The sequence below is a fragment of the Scyliorhinus canicula genome, chromosome 17 (genome assembly GCF_902713615.1).
Source record: "Scyliorhinus canicula chromosome 17, sScyCan1.1, whole genome shotgun sequence".
Taxonomy (NCBI): domain Eukaryota; kingdom Metazoa; phylum Chordata; class Chondrichthyes; order Carcharhiniformes; family Scyliorhinidae; genus Scyliorhinus; species Scyliorhinus canicula.
In genome coordinates, this window is record NC_052162.1 from 129687186 (window position 1) to 129706193 (window position 19008).

A 19008-nucleotide genomic window follows, 5' to 3' on the forward strand; every position below is an offset into this window, starting at 1 on the left:
AAGCTCCCTCTACACTGTCCCCATCAAACACTCCCAGGACAGGTACAGCACGGGGTTAGATACAGAGTAAAGCTCCCTCTACACTGTCCCCCATCAAACACTCCCAGGACAGGTACAGCACGGGGTTAGATACAGAGTAAAGCTCCCTCTCCACTGTCCCGATTATGTGCTTCAGCCTCGTACTCATACTGAATGAAAGGGCAGTGTGCACCAGCTGTTGCCGCCGGCGCGCTGGTATCCCGGCGAAGCGGAGTGCAGTCACCGGGAAATCCCGTTCGGCCGGGTCGGTAGGTGGGCTGCTGGTGGGCTGCCTCCGCCGCTGGAAAACCCGCTGTTCGGCCAATCCCGCCCAATGTCTCACACCCCCGGCCCTTCCGGACCTTTCTGCTCACCTTTCGAATGAAGTACCGGCGGATGGTCGTATCGTCCAAGGTGCGGGCGAACATGCCCTCGTTCTCGCTGTAACTGGGCGGCGAGTCCTGGTATCCTGCCGGGATTAGAGGCTGGTCCAAATTAGATGTACTGGCATTCCCGTACCGCCTCCTCACCGAGGGGTCTGACCCCCAACTCCCCTCCCCTCCTCACTGGGCCGATGGACTTAGTACCAGTTCAGAGAAGGTCCACGGGCCCGATTCCCGGGATGAAGGGGTATGTCCGATGAGGAAAGGTTGGGCCGGTCGGGGCCTGTACCCATTGGAGTTTAGAAAGAACCAGAGGAGATCTTATTGACACGGATCAGATTCTGAGGGGGGGGGAGGGGGTTTTACAGGGTGGAAGCTGAGAGGATGTTTCCCCTCCTCATGGGGGAATCTAGAACCGGGGGGGGTTAGGGGCACAGTTTCAAAATGAGGTGGTCTCCCATTGAAGACGGGGATGAGGAGGAATTTCTTCTCTCAGAGGGAGGTCGGTCTGTGGAGTCCTCTCCCCCAGAGAAGCAGCGGAGGCTGCGGGTCACCGAATATATACAAGGCCCGAATTAGAGTTCTGATCGAGGAGGGAGTCGGGGGTTATGGGGAAACTTGGGGGTGGAGGTGGGGGGGGTGGGGGGAGCGGGTGAAGTTCAGGGAGGATGGGGACAGTGGAGGTGAGGCCCACAGACAGATCTCTCTTGATCTGATCAAATGGAGGAGCAGGTTCCAATGGCCAAATGGCCTACTCCTGCTCATCAATCTTTCGTTCGATCTTGATCTGTGTCGAGTAACAATCCCACGTTGATAAACGTCCTGCAAGAACTCACAGCCGACCTCACAAGGTTGGTGGAGCAGATGGAGGAGGAGTTTAAGAGGTGGGATATGTTACCGCTGTCACTGGCGGGGAGGGTGCAGTCCGTCAAGATGACGGTGCTTCCGAGGTTTTTGTTTCTGTTCCAGTGCCTTCCAATCCTTATCCCGAAGGCCTTTTTTTAGGAGAGTTAACAGGAGTATCACGGGATTTGTGTGGGCGCATGAAAATGAAATGAAAATCGCTTATTGTCATGAGTAGGCTTCAATGAAGTTACTGTGAAAAGCCCCTAGTCGCCACATTCCGGCGCCTGTTCGGGGAGGCTGGTACGGGAATCGAACCGAGCTGCTGGCACAATTCCAATGGACCCAATCCCCTTCCCATTAACTTCCACTGTACACAATCCCAATGGGCCCAAACCCCTTCCCATTCACTCCCACTGTACACAATCCCAATGGGCCCAAACCCCTTCCCATTCACTCCCACTGTACACAATCCCAATGGGCCCAAACCCCTTCCCATTCACTCCCACTGTACACAATCCCAATGGACCCAAACCCCTTCCCATTCACTCCCATTGTACACAATCCCAATGGACCCAAACCCCTTCCCATTCACTCCCACTGTACACAATCCTAATGGACACAAACCCCTTCCCATTCACTCCCATTGTACACAATCCCAATGGACCCAAATCCCTTCCCATTCACTCCCACTGTACACAATCCTAACGGACACAAACCTCTTCCCATTCACTCCCATTGTACACAATCCCAATGGACCCAAACCCCTTCCCATTCACTCCCACTGTACACAATCCCAATGGAGCCAAACCCCTTCCCATTCACTCCCACTGTACACAATCCCAATGGAGCCAAACCCCTTCCCATTCACTCCCACTGTACACAATCCCAATGGACCCAAACCCCTTCCCATTCACTCCCATTGTACACAATCCCAATGGACCCAAATCCCTTCCCATTCACTCCCACTGTACACAATCCCAATGGACCCAAACCCCTTCCCATTCACTCCCACTGTACACAATCCCAATGGACCCAAACCTCTTCCCATTCACTCCCACTGTACACAATCCCAATGGACCCAAACCCCTTCCCGTTCTCTCCCACTGTGCACAATCTCAATGGACCCAAACCCCTTCCCATTCACTCCCACTGTACACAATCCCAATGGACCCAAACCCCTTCCCATTCACTCCCACTGTACACAATCCCAATGGACCCAAACCCCTTCCCATTCACTCCCACTGTACACAATCCCAATGGACCCAAACCCCTTCCCATTCACTCCCACTGTACATAATCCCAATGGACCCAAATCCCTTTCCATTCACTCCCATTGTACACAGTCCCATGCATCCAAACCCTTCCCATCACAATCCCTGACCCCGCCATGTATAGTGATGATCTTTTACCTGTTGCGGGTGGAGCATGTTCGCTCACCTTGAGGGGCGTCCCTTCATCATGCTCGGTCGCCATGGTCGCCATGTTTTTGGCCAAGTAAACTGTGCTCACCTAAAACAGAGGAGCAACATTAGCTGGGGGAGGCAACGCATTGTGGAATTGTCACTGGACTATTAATCGGGGACCCAGGTTCCAATCCCACTGTGGCAGATGGTGAAATTTGAATTAATTTTTTACAAAATCTGGAATAAAATGTCCAACGAAGACCGTGAAACCATGATCGATTGTCATATGAACAACCCATCTGGTTCACTGATGTCCTTTTGAGGAAATGGAAATGTGCCGTCCTTACCTGGTCTGGCCTACATGTGACTCCAGACCCACAGCAATGTGGTTTTTTACATAGAATTTACAGTGCAGAAGGAGGCCATTCGGCCCATCGAGTCTGCACCGGCTCCTGGAAAGAGCACCCTACCCAAGGTTAACACCTCCACCCTATCACCATAACCCAGTAACCCCACCCAACACTAAGGGCAATTTTGGACACTAAGGGGCAATTTATCATGGCCAATCCACCTAACCTGCACATCTTTGGACTGTGGGAGGAAACCGGAGCACCCGGAGGAAACCCACGCACACATGGGGAGGATGTGCAGACTCCGCACAGACAGTGACCCAAGCCGAAATCGAACCTGGGACCCTGGAGCTGTGAAGCGATTGTGCTATCCACTGTGCTACCGTGCTACCCCTTTCTAAGGGTTTGACCCTTAGAAAACGTGCCCTCCGAGATGGCCCAGTGAGCCATTCAGTTCAAGGGCAATTAGGGATGGACAATAAATGCTAGGCCCTCCATCAACGCCCCACGTCCCGCCGATGGATATGTCCACGGAGCTGCCTCTCCCTCTCGCTCTCAACCTCTGTACCCCCTTCCTCTCCTTGCCCTTCCTGTTCCTCAATCCCGATCCTGCAGCCTTATCCGGCTCCCCCACAGATTCTCAGGGCAGAGGGGTGGGGGGAGCCTGGTCCCTCCCTCCTGGTCCTGCACAGTTTGTATTGGGTCAGTGCCGTTCACATTGCACATCGCCCCAAAGCTTTGGGGACGAACATAGAGCAAAATGCGACCTCGGACCACATGAGGGAGATGGTTGGGAGGTGCGGCGGGGGTGGGGCGGGGCACGGTTGGTGGGTGGGGGGGGGGGGGGGGGGCGGATTTGAGGTTTGGTCCAAGGGGAACTTGAAAGGAACATAGAAAAGGCAGGGAGGTTTGGGGTTGGGAATTCCTGAGCTAGGCCCCAGGGTGATGAAGGCAGGAATGGCGAAACGGTTACAATCTGGGAAGGAGGGGCAGCACGGTGGCACAGTGGGTTATCCCTGCTGCCTCACGGCGCCGAGGTCCCAGGTTCGATCCCGGCTCTGGGTCACTGTCCGTGTGGAGTTTGCACATTCTCCCCGTGTCTGCGTGGGTTTCACCCCCACAACCCAAAGATGTGCAGGGTAGGTGGATTGGCCACGCTAAATTGCCCCTTAATTGGAAAAAAATGAATTGGGTACTCTAAAAATAAATAGAAAATCCAGGAAGGGGGCTGAACAGGCAGGAATTGGAATCACAGAATCCCTACAGTACAGCAGGAGGCCATTCGGCCCGTCGGGTATGCACCGATCCTCTGGAACAGCATCCTAACCATGGCCCACTCCTCACCCTATCGCCATAACCCCCTTCAGGGCAATTTAGCGTGGCCAATCCATCTAACCTGCACATCTTTGGATTGTGGGAGGGAACCCACACCGACATAGACAGTTACCCAAGGCTGGAATCAAACCCAGGTCTCTGACGCGATGAGGCACCGGGGCTGACCACTGTGCCGCCCCATTTGGAGGAGTGCAGAGATCTCGGAGGGAGAAGGGGGGCTGAGGAGATTCCAGAGTTAGGGGCCCAGGTTTGAGCTTTTACTCTCCAAAGAGTCTTTCAGATTATTATTATTATTAGTTGGGCAATAAGGGGAAGGTGAGGGGGAGAAACTGATGGAAAGGCAGGGGGGAGGGGAGGGGGAGGGAGTGGAGATTGAGGAAGAGGAGACTGAGAGAGCGGAGAGTGAAGGCGCAGAGGCTGAGCGAGGGGGTGAATGAGGGTGGAGCAGCCAAGGAAAATGGGAGAGAGTGAGAGAGGGGAGGGACACAGAGAGAGTGAGGGAGGGGAGGGGAGTGAGGGAGGGACACAGAGAGAGTGAGGGAGGGGAGTGAGGGAGGGACACACAGAGAGTGAGGGAGGGGAGTGAGGGAGGGACACACACAGAGAGTGAGGGAGGGACACAGAGAGAGTGAGGGAGGGACACAGAGAGAGTGAGGGAGGGAAACAGAGAGAGTGAGGGAGGGGAGTGAGGGAGGGACACACAGAGAGAGTGAGGGAGAGACACAGAGAGAGAGTGAGGGAGGGACACAGAGAGAGTGAGGGAGGGACACAGAGAGAGTGAGGGAGGAACGCAGAGAGAGTGAGGGAGGGACACAGAGAGAGTGAGGGAGGGGAGTGAGGGAGGGACACAGAGAGAGTGAGGGAGAGACACAGAGAGAGAGTGAGGGAGGGACAGAGAGAGTGAGGGAGGGGACACAGAGAGAGTGAGGGAGGGACACAGAGAGAGTGAGGGAGGGGAGTGAGGGAGGGACACAGAGAGAGTGAGGGAGGGGAGTGAGGGAGGGACACAGAGAGAGTGAGGGAGGGACACAGAGAGTGAGGGAGGGACACAGAGAGAGTGAGGGAGGGACACAGAGAGAGTGAGGGAGGGACACAGAGAGAGTGAGGAGGGGAGTGAGGGAGGGGCACAGAGAGAGTGAGGGAGGGACACAGAGAGAGTGAGGAGGGGAGTGAGGGAGGGGACACAGAGAGAGTGAGGGGGGACACAGGGAGAGTGAGGGAGGGACACAGAGAGAGTGAGGAGGGGAGTGAGGGAGTGACACAGAGAGAGTGAGGGAGGGACACAGAGAGAGTGAGGGAGGGGAACAGAGAGAGTGCGGGAGGGACACAGAGAGAGTGAGGGAGGGGAGTGAGGGAGGGAGACACAGAGAGAGTGAGGGAGGGACACAGAGAGAGTGAGGGGGGACACAGAGAGAGTGAGGGAGGGGACATAGAGAGAGTGAGGGAGGGACACAGAGAGAGTGACGGCAGGGAGTGAGGGAGAGTGAGGGAGGGACACAGAGAGAGTGACGGCAGGGAGTGAGGGAGAGTGAGGGAGGGGCACAGAGAGAGTGAAGGAGGGGACACAGAGAGAGTGAGGGAGGGGACACACAGAGAGTGAGGGAGGACACAGAGAGAGTGAGGCAGGGACACAGAGAGAGTGAGGGAGGGACACAGAGAGAGAGAGTGAGGGAGGGACACAGAGAGAGTAAGGGAGGGACACAGAGAGTGAGGGAGGGGAGTGAGGGAGGGACACAGAGAGAGTGAGGGAGGGACACAGAGAGAGTGAGGGAGGGACACAGAGAGAGTGAGGAAGGATACACAGAGAGAGTGAGGAGGGGAGTGAGGGAGGGGAACAGAGAGAGTGAGGAGGGGAGTGAGGGAGGGGAACAGAGAGAGTGAGGGAGGGGAGTGAGGGAGGGACACAGAGTCAGTGAGGGAGGGGAGTGAGGGAGGGGACACAGAGAGAGAGTGAGGGAGAGACACAGAGAGAGTGAGGGAGGGACACAGAGAGAGTGAGGGAGGGACACAGAGAGAGAGTGAGGGAGGGGAGTGAGGGAGGGACACAGAGAGAGTGAGGGAGGGGAGTGAGGGAGGGACACAGAGAGAGTGAGGGAGGGGAGTGAGGGAGGGACACAGAGAGAGTGAGGGAGGGGAGTGAGGGAGGGACACAGAGAGAGTGAGGGAGGGGAGTGAGGGAGGGACACAGAGAGAGTGAGGGAGGGACACAGAGAGAGTGAGGAAGGAGACACAGAGAGAGTGAGGAGGGGAGTGAGGGAAGGACACAGAGAGAGTGAGGGAGGGGAGTGAGGGTGGGACACACAGAGAGAGTGAGGGAGGGACACAGAGAGAGTGAGGGAGGGGAGTGAGGGAGGGACACACAGAGAGTGAGGGAGGGGAGTGAGGGAGGGACACACAGAGAGTGAGGGAGGGGAGTGAGGGAGGGACACACAGAGAGAGTGAGGGAGGGACACAGAGAGAGTGAGGGAGGGACAGAGAGAGAGTGAGGGAGGGACACAGAGAGAGTGAGGGAGGGACACAGAGAGAGTGAGGGAGGGGCACAGAGAGAGTGAGGGAGGGACACAGAGAGAGTGAGGGAGGGACACAGAGAGAGTGAGGGAGGGACACAGAGAGAGTGAGGGAGGGGAGTGAAGGAGGGACACAGAGAGAGTGAGGGACAGGAGTGAGGGAGGGACACAGAGAGAGAGTGAGGGAGGGACACAGAGAGAGTGAAGGAGGGGTCACAGAGAGAGTGAGGGAGGGACACAGAGAGAGTGAGGGAGGGGAGTGAAGGAGGGACACAGAGAGAGTGTGGGACGGGAGTGAGGGAGGGACACAGAGAGAGAGTGAGGGAGGGACACAGAGAGAGTGAGGGAGGGGAGTGAGGGAGGGACACAGAGAGAGTGAGGGAGGGACACAGAGTGAGTGAGGGAGGGAAGTGAGGGAGGGACACACAGATAGTGAGGAGGGGAGTGAAGGAGGGACACAGAGAGAGTGGGTGAGGGGAGTGAGGGAGGGACACAGAGAGAGAGTGAGGGAGGGACACAGAGAGAGTGAGGGAGGGGAGTGAGGGAGGGACACACAGAGAGTGAAGGAGGGGAGTGAGGGAGGGACACACAGAGAGTGAGGGAGGGGAGTGAGGGAGAGACACAGAGAGCGAGTGAGGGAGGGACACAGAGAGAGTGAGGGAGGGACACAGAGAGAGTGAGGGAGGGGTTACAGAGAGAGTGGTGACTCGGGGGGGGGGGGGAGAGTGGTCAGGGTGAGGAGCCGGGAAGAATGAAGAGGAGGTATGACTGAAGATCAGGGTGAATGGGGATTTTAAGGTGAAGGGGAAATAAGATGGTTTGGGGAAATATTGCGAGGGAGTGGGCTTGACACCATAGAACATAGAACATAGAACAGCACAGAACAGGCCCTTCGGCCCTCGATGTTGTGCCGAGCCATGATCACCCTACTCAAACCCATGTATCCACCCTATACCCGTAACCCAACAACCCCCCCCTTAACCTTACTTTTTAGGACACTACGGGCAATTTATCATGGCCAATCCACCTAACCCGCACATCTTTGGACTGTGGGAGGAAACCGGAGCACCCGGAGGAAACCCACGCACACAGGGGGAGAACGTGCAGACTCCACACAGACAGTGACCCAGCCGGGAATCGAACCTGGGACCCTGGAGCTGTGAAGCATTTATGCTAACCACCATACTACCGTGCTGCCCGATGCTACCAGGACACTTGATGTTCAAGCTGGGGAAGGGGATGTTTGCAAGGAAGACGTAACCTGACTGCGACAACAGGTTGCCAGGGAAACGCCAGAAGACGTGTCGACCAATCCGCTCGCCTTGCCGATGGAGGAGCGTCCAACAGCGGCCAGTTGCCAACGCGCTGCTAGGAATCGGTCAGGCCCTCCCAAGCCACCCCTCCCCTCGCAGGGCCCATTGCACTCACCCGTCTAGGGGGCCAGTTAAAGGACGGCCCAGCTGCACGAGCGAGGTAGAGCGGCGGTGAGCCGAAGGACCCCGGTGCCCCCTGCCATCACCCTCCTCTTTGCCGGTCACCCCCCAAACTGACTAACCTTGCAAAACCTTGAGGGGGTAGGGGATTGAGGGTGGAGTGGGGGAGCAGGAGGGTCGAAGGGAAGAAGTGAGGTCACAAACCGTGTTGACTAACATCCTGTCACATGTGCCGACGGGTCACAAAGGGACCCCACCCCACCCCCACTGTTAGCCCAAATATTGCTTCCCTGGTAACCACCAATCAGGAAGTGATGGAGTGATGAAGTGTAGGAGTAATGTCACTGGGCTATAATCCAGAGGCCCCTAGCTAATGCTCTGGGAGGGGGGGGGGGGGGAGCGTGCGGATACAGATTTACATCCCTCCAAGGCTGGTGGAATTGAAATTCAATGAATAAAATCTGGAATTTATGGCGCTAATCCCAGCAATGATGACCGTGACAACCATCATTGATTGTAGTTAAAAAAAAAGCCCACCACCTGGTTCACTAACGTCCCCCTTTAGGAGAAGGGAAATCTGCCGTCCTTACCCGGTCTGGCCTACACGTGACCCCAGACACCCACCCCACCGAACAATGTGGTTGATTCTTAACCGCCTCCTTTCAAAAATGGCCGAACAAACCACACTGGGCTCGGGGGGCGGGGGGGGGGGGGGGGGGGGGGGCAATGACAGATGAGCCACAAATGGATTTGGCAGCGCTGCCCACACCTCGCAAAAGAATAAAAAATGCACCGCCGTTCAGGGGACGGGGCACGGGTTAAACCGTGGTTCAGGATCCCGCCAGAACTGGAGCCAGTCTCTGACACTGCACAGAACCATGGCAACGTGACGGTGCAGGAAGAGGCAGTGATGCCCGTCAGGCCTGTGCTGGGTCAGGAAAGGAAAGAAACGGGCCCTTCATTTTAATCCCACCCGGTCCGTGACCTTGCAGGTTCCAGCACTTTACATGACGATCCAGGGTCCTTTTAAATGATTCGACCGTTTTAGCCGGAACCGCCGACTGAGCCAGTGAATTCCAGACACTCACCGCCCTCTGGGTGGGAAAGGTTTTCCCTCACGTCCCCCACTAATCCTTCGGCCAATTATCTTAAAATCCCCTCTTCCTGGTTCGATCCAGGCCCTGGGTCACTGTTCGTGTGGAGTTTGCACATTCTCCTCGTGCCTGCCTGGGTCTCAGGAAATATACAGTGAATGGTAGAACCCTCAAGAGTATTGACAGTCAGAGAGATCTAGGTGTACAGGTCCACAGGTCACTGAAAGGGGCAACACAGGTGGAGAAGGTAGTCAAGAAGGCATACAGCATGCTTGCCTTTATTGGCCGGGGCATTGAGTATAAGAATTGGCAAGTCACGTTGCAGCTGTATAGAACCTTAGTTAGGCCACACTTGGAGTATAGTGTTCAATTCTGGCCCCACACTACCAGAAGGATGTGGAGGCTTTAGAGAGGGTGCAGAAGAGATTTACCAGGATGTTGCCTGGTGTGGAGGGCATTAGCTATAATGAGAGGTTGAATAAACTTGAGTTTGTTCTCACTGGAACGAAGGAGGTTGAGGGGCGACCTGATAGAGGTCTACAAAATTATGAGGGGCATAGACAGAGTGGATAGTCAGAGGCTTTTCCCCAGGATAGAGGGGTCAATTACTAGGGGGCATAGGTTTAAGGTGCGAGGGGCAAGGTTTAGAGGAGATGTACGAGGTAAGTTTTTTACACAGAGGGTAGTGGGTGCCTGGAACTCGCTGCCGGAGGAGGTGGTGGAAGCAGGGACGATACAGTAGTCCCCCGTTATACCGCGCTCCGCAATACCGCGGTTCGCGATATACCGCGGGGGGGCTTATGGACCCCAACTGTCAGTTGTGTCAATTTCAGCAGCCGGCTCACTTTGATCCGGAGAGGGAAGCTGCTCTCTCACTGAAACAATCAGCCGGCCGCTGAAATTGACACTGACGGCTGCTCTCTCCCTCCAATCAGAAACATTAAAACTTAAAAGTTGGATTGGAGGGAGAGAGCAGCGGGCAGTGTCAATTTCAGCGGCCGGCTGATTGTTTCAGTGAGAGAGCAGCTTCCCTCTCCGGATCAAAGTGAGCCGGCCGCTGAAATTGACACTGTTTTAATTAGATCCACGATGGGGGTTTTAAATTTATTTAAAAATCTATTCTAGCGCTTCCCATTGTGAGTCTACGGGGGTCTGACCTCTCCCCCCGCCCCCCCCGTAGACTCTCAATGGGAAGCGCTAGCATAGATTTTAAAATAAATTTAAAACCCCCATCGTGGATATCCGCGGCTCGGATGCAACGCGGGTGGCTGTCTTGGACCCCAACACCCGCGTTATAAAGGGGGACTACTGTAGTGACATTTAAGGGGCATCTTGACAAATACATGAATAGAATGGGAATAGAGGGATACGGACTCTGGAAGTGTAGAAGATTTTAGGTTAGACGGGCAGCATGGTCGGCACGGGCTTGTGATGCACCATCAATTGGACTCGAGTCGTGAAGTAGTTCCAAACAACAGGCTTTAATACACTAGATGTGTGCCCGGCAGTAGACGTACTGAGAAAGGCCACCTGCCAGCCGGTACGGGTTCTTATACCCCGCCTCATAGGCGGAGCTACCAACCTCTCGGCCAATCGGCGGGGAGTCACATGACTAGCCTCAGCCAATTGGCAGGGAGGCACATGACTTGCCTGGGCCAATGGGCAGCGACTCTTCTGCACCAATGGCAGCTTGGTTCTAGGGTACCGTAATCTCCCTAGTCATACTACCACAGCTTGGAAGGCCAAAGGGCCTGTTCCTGTGCTGTACTTTTCTTTGTTCTTTGTTCACTCTCACAACCTAAAGATGTGCAGCGTAGGTGGATTGGCCACGTTAAATTGCCTCTTTATTGAAAAAAAGAATTGGGTGCTCTAAATTTTTATTAAAATCTTAAAACCTCCTGTTGATTGTCCCCCTTTGTCAGGGGAAACAGGCTTTTCCTGTCAACCCTGTCTCGGCCCCTAATAACCCTGTTAAGTGTGAGGTGATTCATTTTGGTCAGACAAATTTGAAAGCGGATTACAGGGTTAACGGCAGGGTTCTGAAGAATGTGGAGGAGCAGAGAGATCGCGGAGTTCATGTCCACAGACCTCTGAAAGTTGCCACCCAAGTGGATAGAGCCGTGAAGAAAGCCTATAGTGTGTTAGCATTTATTAACATTGTGGTAGTCACCACAGTTGTATTATATTGTATATATGTGTATTACGGTAAGACCCCTGTACTACAGGTACAGCGGTAGATCCCTGCCTGCTGGCTCCGCCCAGTAGGCGGAGTATAAATATGTGTGTTCCCCGTACAGCAGCCATTTCATCAGCTGCTGTAGGAGGCCACACATCTCTGTGTAATAAAGTCTCGATTACATCCTACTCTCGTCTCGTCATAATTGACAGTGCATCAAACATAGGGATTGAGTTTAAGAGCTGTGAGGTTATCCTGCAACTATACATGACCTTGGTTAGACCACATTTGGAGTATTGTGTGCAGTTCTAGTCACCTCATTATAGGAAGGATGTGGAAGCATTGGAAAGGGTGCAAAGGAGATTTACGAGGGTGCTGCCAGGATTGGATGGTAGGTCTTATGAGGAAAGGTTGAGGGAGCTAGGGCTTTTCTCTTTGGAGCGGAGGAGGATGAGAGGCGGCTTAATAGAGGTTTATAAGATGATGAGAGGGATAGATAGAGTGGACGCTCAGAGGCTATTTTGTTGGGTGGATGTAGGGAATAACTATAAGGTTCATGGTGGGAGATATAGGAGGGATGTCAGAGGTAGGTTCTTTACTCAGAGGGTGGTTGTGGCGTGGAATGCACTCCCAGCTATGGTAGTGGAGTTGGACACTTTCGGAACTATCTTTTTTTTTAAATTTAGAGTACCCAATTCATTGTTTCCAAATAAGGGGCAATTTAGCGTGGCCAATCCACCTACTCTGCACATTTTTGGGGCGAAACCCACGCAAACACGGGGAGAATGTGCAAACTCCACACGGACAGTGACCCACAGCCGGGATCGAACCTGGGACCTCGGTGCCGTGAGGCAGCAGTGCTAACCCACTGCGCCACCGTGCTGCGCTCACTTTAGGAACTTTCAAGCGGTTATTGGACAGGCATATGGAGTGCACTAGAATGATTGGGAGTCGGTTGATTCGATTTCAGACCAGTTCGGCACATCGTGGGCTGAAGGGCCTGTACTGTGCTGTACAGTTCGATGTTCCATAACTTTGAACACCTCAATTAGGCCATTCCTCAGCCTCTTCCAATCTCAGAGAAACAATCCTTGCCTCTCCAATCTCTCCTCATAGCTCTAATTTGCCAGCCCAGGCAACATTCTTCTAAAGCTCCGCTGCACTCCATCTCTCTCTCTCTCTCTCTCTCCCCAGAGCAACTACATCCTTCCTGTGATGTGGTTGATGAACCATCAATTGAACGCGAGACGAGTTGCTGTACAAAAGTAAGGCTTTAATAAGCTAGACGTTAGCCCTGCGGTCGACTAGAGTAAACGGACGACCACCGGGCGTGCTGGGTATTTATACCCCGCCCTGGAGGCGGGGTTACTCAGCCTCTCGACCAATCGGGGAGCCGTCACATGACTGGTCTCAACCAATCGGTCGAGAGGCACATGACCGACCAGGGCCAATGGTAAGCCGGTGTTCTGCACCAATGGAAGGCAGCTATGTTAATCATACCACCACATTGGTGACCAGAATTGTGCACAAAACTGCAGATGTGGCCTAACCACCATTTTATGCCGATGCAGAGTGACGTCACTGCTTTGTCTTCAACGCCTTGCCCAGCACAGGAAAGAAAGCTCTGCAGCTGCTTTCTTGACCGCCTTGTCCTGCCACCTGTGGTCCGGCAATCCAAGGCCTCTCCCCTCTCAATATCTTCACGTTTATTTCCTTGCTTTGCTCGCCCACCGGGTGTCATATTACGCCGAGTTGAACTTAACTTTGATGATGATGAATACTCAAAGTCGTCCAGTGATCACAAATAATTTATTGAGTAACTAATCAATGAACTTGTGAGTGCGATTCTTCAATACTTTTACTCGTAGTCAAATTAAACAAGATAGAATTAGGTTAACTATGAATATTAAGGGCAGCACGGTGGCACAGTGGTTAGCATTGCTGCCTACGGCGCTGAGACCCGGGTTCGAATCCCGGCCCTGGGTCACTGCCCGTGTGGAGTTTGCACGTTCCCCCCGTGTCTGCGTGGGTTTCACCCCCACAACCCAAAGATGTGCAGGGTAAGTGGATTGGCCACGCTAAATTGCCCCTCAATTGGAAAAAATAATTGGGTACTCTAAATTCATAAGAAACTTGGGGCCTCACGGTAGCATGGTGGTTAGCGTCAATACTTCACAGCTCCAGGGTCCCAGGTTCGATTCCCAGCTGGGTCACTGTCTGTGTGGAGTCTGCAAGTCCTCCCCGTGTGTGCGTGGGTTTCCTCCGGGTGCTCCGGTTTCCTCCCACAGTCCAAAGATGTGTGGGTTAGGTGGATTGGCCATGCTAAATTGCCCGTAGTGTAAGGTTAATGGGGGGATTGTTGGGTTATGGGTATACGGGTTACGTGGATTTAGGTAGGGTGATCATTGCTCGGCACAGCATCGAGGGCTGAAGGGCCTGTTCTGTGCTGTACTGTTCTATGTTCAAAAACTAGGAATATTATATTTTACACTCTGTTTAGAATGTTAAAAATGTTAAAACTATAAATGTCTCAATAAAATATTTTCTAAAAAAAATACACTCTGAGCTTACTAGGGCAGCACGGTGGCACAGTGGTTAGCATTGCTGCCTCACGGCGCCAAGGCCCCGGGTTCGATCCCGGCTCTGGGTCTCTGTCCGTGTGGAGTTTGCACATTCTCCCCGTGTCTGCGTGGGTCTCACCCCCACAACCCAAAAGATGTGCAGGGTAGGTGGATTGGCCACGCTAAATTGCCCCTTAATTGGAAAAAATAAATTGGGTACTAAAAAAATGTAAAGAAAAAGAAAATAGTTGAAGTAGACTCTGAGTTTACTGTACTTATGGGCCGAGATTCCCCCCGCACATTGTCTCTATTCAGATAACCGTCCATCGCCCTCCCGGACGCCCCGATTGAACCTGCCTCCACCACACTCCCAGACAGTGCATTCCAGACCCCAACCACTCGCTGTGTGAAAAAGGGTTTTTCTCAAATCACATTGGCTTCTTTTACAAATCGCTTCCAATCTGCGCCCTCTCGTTCCCGATCCTATCACGAAGCCGGAACAGTTTCTCCCCGTCCACTCTGTCCAGACCCCCCCCCCCACCTCATGATTTGGAACATCTCTATCAAATCCCCTCTCGGCCGCCTTCTCTCCAAGGAGAACAGTCCCAACCTCTCCAATCTATCCCCATAACTGAAGTTTCTCATCCCTGGAACCATCCTTGCAAACCTCTTCTGCGCTCTCTCTCTCTCTCTCCAATGTGTTCACATCCTTCCTATAGTGCGGCCCCCAGAACTGTGCACAATATTCCGGCTGAGGTCGGACTGGTGTCTGGTATCAGTTCAGTGTAACATTACCCAGCCGGCCAAGATACCCATCCTTGTGATGCCCTCTGTCTTCCTGCGCCCATCGGATGCATAGAATCCCCACGGGCCGCAGGAGGCCATTCGGCCCATCGGGTCTCCACGGACCCTCCGAAAGAGCGCCCAAGGTAGGCACACTCACCTGCCCTATCCTGGTAACACCACATTTGGATACTGAGGGACAATTTAGCATGGCCAAACCACCTAACCTGCACATCTTTGGACTGTAGGAGGAAACCCAAGGCTACAATCGAACCCGGGTCCCTGGCGATGTGAGTCATCTGTGCTAACCACTGTGCCACCCCGCCACTCATTGAAAAGCGCAAAGGCCAGTCAAATGGCTCCTTTTTCTTTTTTAAAATAAATTTAGATTACCCAATTATTTTTTCCAATTAAGGGGCAATTTAGCGTGGCCAATCCACCTATCCGGCACATCTTTGGGTTGTGGGGGTGAAACCCACGCAGACACGGGGAGAATGTGCAAACTCCACACGGACAGTGACCCAGAGCCGGGATCGAACCCGGGACCTCGGCGCCGGGAGGCAGCAGGGCTAACCCACTGCTCCACCGTGCCGCCCAAAATGGCTCCATTTTCTCCCTCAATCTTCAATATTTCTTTCCTAACTGGTGAAGAGAAAATGACAAGGAATAGACAATTTTTTGCAATGTCCCAAAGGTTATTTTCCAAAAAGAGGGGGGTGGGGGGGGGGGGGGGGGGGGGGGGGTCACGCAGAGCAGTGCCTGAGGGAGATCGACCTTCAATCCCTGGGGACCCCAGGCCATTCCTGGGGACGTAGCAGCTCTAATATTGGCAAGGGGAGGAGAGAGCGCACTGGGGGTGGAGGGGATAAGCGCACGGTAAAGGACTCACCGATTCTCACTGGGACCCCACCGGCTGTTTCTGGGAGGGTTGGGGGGCAGAATTGGTGCTCCGTTCTCCGCCAGTGATGATGCTCTCGCAATCAGCCCAGTCAATTCAGGAAGTGCGAGTGATTCAGGATCTCAGCAACCTCGTCAGCAAATGGGTAAATTTCCTGATGCTTGCGATCGTTACGGGCACAGCCTGCAACAGTGGAAGTTCCTGAGTTTTCACATCACCCTTCTCCACTTCCTGTCAACAACTTCCTGTTGTTCGCGATTTCCGCGTTATCTCTCTCTCTCTCTCTCTGGGTGCAGAGGTCTCTCTCCTGAATTCTCCGTTGTTTTTCTCAACAACAATAATCTTTATTAGTGTCACAAGTAGGCTGACATTAACACTGCAATGAAGTTACTGTGAGAATCCCCCAGTCGCCACATTCCGGCGCCTGTCCGGGTCACAGAGGGAGAATTCAGAATGTCCAATTCACCCAACAGCACGTCTTTCGGGACTTGTGGGAGGAAACCGGAGCACCCGGAGGAAACCCACGCAGACACGGGGAGAACGATATTGTGTTGAGGGCTCCTGGTTTGCATCCCCCACCCCTCACTGAAGCAGTACACGTCCATTAGCAGCAAGACCTGGACAATATCCAGACTCAATGATCGCCCAGCACAACTACCGGACGATGAACATCTCGAATGAGGGAGGATCTAACCCTATCACCCTCGACATTCTCCAATATTACCCCCCCCCCCCCCCCCCCCCCCTCCCCCCCCCCACCGTCTATCGACACCCTGGGGGGGGTTACCATTGACCAGAAACTCAACTGTGGCTACAAGAGCAGATCAAAGGCTGGGAATCCAGTGTCGAGGAACACACCTCCTGACTCCCCCCAAAGCCTGTCCACTATCGACAAGGCACGGGAATGTGATGGGATACTCTCCACTTGCCTGGATGATTGCGGCTCCGACAACACTCGAGAAGCTCGACACCATCCAGGACAAAGCAGCCCCGCTTTGATCGGCACCCCATCCACAAACATTCACTCCCTCCACCACCGATCATCTACAAGATGCACCGCAGCGACTCACCAAGGCTCCTTCCACAGCACCTTCCAAACCCACCACCTCTACCATCTAGAAGGGCAAGGGGGCAGCAGACACATGGGGAACTCCACCACCTGCAAGTTCCCCCCCTCCGAGCCCCACACTCACCATCCTGACTGGGAAATATATCGGCCGTCCCTTCACTGTCGCTGGGTCACAATCCTGAACCTCCCTCCCTGACAGCACGCTCTCCCCGTGTCTGCGTGGGTTTCTTCCGGGTGCTCCGGTTTCCTCCCACAGTCCAAAGACGTGCAGGGTAGGTGAATTGGCCATGCTAAACTGTCCCTTAGTGTCCAAAAAAGGTTAGGTGGGGTTACTGGGATAGGGTGGAGGTGTGGGCTTAAGTAGGGTGCTCTTTTGGTGCAGAATTGATGGGCCGAATGGCCTCCTTCTGCACTGCAAATTCTAAGAATAAGTGCGGGGCCTGGTCAGCGAATGCTCACAGCCCGTGGACCAATAAATGACTGTTTTTGTTATCAGTAAGAAGTCTTACAACACCAGGTTAATGTCCCCGGGGGGGGGGGGGGGGGGGGGACACAGCCCCGAGGGCCCAGAATATAAAATTCCGACCTGTTGGGGGTTTCTGCAGTGAGAGGGTTCCTCCGAGGTAGTGATGCAGGAAGCTGGTGAGTGTGCTGCTGGGAGGCGAGGTGCCAATCCTGGGTCAGGTGACCAATAGCCAGGCCGATTGGGCAACATAGTTGTCCGACCGGTTGCTGTTAGCTGGCAAGAGACGGGGCACAACGTGGCTAATCTTGCAGGAAGAGGCTGCTTCCTTTGGTGGAGTGGGAGAGAACATTCCAGAAAGGTTGGCAGAGGGCTCCCACCGTCTCGAAAAGACGGGCAAATAAAATCTCTGCCCAGTTTTGGGTGAATTTAGTGGGGGGTGTGTCTCGGTGGCTGCAGCATTCCCTTCCTCCCTCCTCACTACCTTCCTGCCTCCTCACTCCCTTCCTGCCTCCTGACTCCCTTCCTGCCTCCTCACTCCCTGCCTCCTCACTCACTCCCTCCCTCCTCACTCACTCCCTTCCTGCCTCCTCACTCACTCCCTCCCTCCTCACTTCCTTCCTGCCTCCTCACTTCCTTCCTGCCTCCTCACTCCCTTCCTGCCTCCTGACTCCCTTCCTGCCTCCTCACTCCCTTCCTGCCTCCTGACTCCCTTCCTGCCTCCTCACTCCCTGCCTCCTCACTCACTCCCTCCCTCCTCACTCACTCCCTTCCTGCCTCCTCACTCCCTTCCTGCCTCCTCACTACCTTCCTGCCTCCTCACTCCCTCCCTCCTCACTCCCTTCCTGCCTCCTCACTCCCTTCCTGCCTCCTCACTCCCTTCCTGCCTCCTCACTCCCTTCCTGCCTCCTCACTCCCTCCCTCCTCACTCCCTTCCTGCCTCCTCACTCACTCCCTCCCTCCTCACTCACTCCTTCCTGCCTCCTCACTCCCTTCCTGCCTCCTCACTTCCTTCCTGCCTCCTCACTCCCTCCCTCCCCACTCCCTTCCTGCCTCCTCACTCACTCCCTCCCTCCTCACTCACTCCCTTCCTCCCTCCTCACTCCCTTCCTGCCTCCTCACTCCCTTCCTGCCTCCTCACTCCCTTCCTGCCTCCTCACTCCCTTCCTGCCTCCTCACTCACTCCCTTCCTGCCTCCTCACTCCCTCCCTTCCTCCCTCCTCACTCCCTTCCTGCCTCCTCACTCACTCCCTCCCTCCTCACTCCCTTCCTGCCTCCTCACTCCCTTCCTGCCTCCTCACTCCCTCCCTCCTCACTCCCTCCCTCCTCACTCCTCCCTCCTCACTCACTCCCTCCCTCCTCACTCCCTTCCTGCCTCCTCACTCACTCCCTCCCTCCTCACTCCCTTCCTCCCTCCTCACTCACTCCCTTCCTGCCTCCTCACTCACTCCCTTCCTGCCTCCTCACTCCCTTCCTGCCTCCTCACTCACCCCTCCCTCCTCACTCCCTTCCTGCCTCCTCACTCCCTTCCTGCCTCCTCACTCCTTCCTGCCTCCTCACTCCCTTCCTGCCTCCTCACTCCCTTCCTGCCTCCTCACTCACTCCCTCCCTCCTCACTCCCTCCCTGCCTCCTCACTCCCTTCCTGCCTCCTCACTCCCTTCCTGCCTCCTCACTCACTCCCCTCCCGC

General features: G+C 54.5%; 1 protein-coding gene across 2 annotated transcripts in view; it reads right to left on the minus strand.

The window, feature by feature from the left end:
- The window catches only part of si:ch211-284o19.8 (protein lifeguard 1), a 29687-nt gene extending 13712 nt beyond the window's left edge, over positions 1–15975 (minus strand). The window contains exons 1-3 of one of the 2 annotated variants that reach the window (XM_038776135.1): positions 15779–15975; positions 2657–2756; positions 393–487 (exon numbers count right to left, since the gene is read on the minus strand). In XM_038776135.1, coding sequence (XP_038632063.1) covers positions 393–487; positions 2657–2729 — 168 coding nt within the window. In that variant the 5' untranslated portion in view covers positions 2730–2756; positions 15779–15975. Of the gene's footprint in view, positions 1–392; positions 488–2656; positions 2757–8270; positions 8425–15778 lie in introns of those variants that run through there. The other variant, XM_038776133.1, reaches the window with a different exon arrangement.
- Between the last annotated feature and the right edge of the window lie 3033 nt (positions 15976–19008).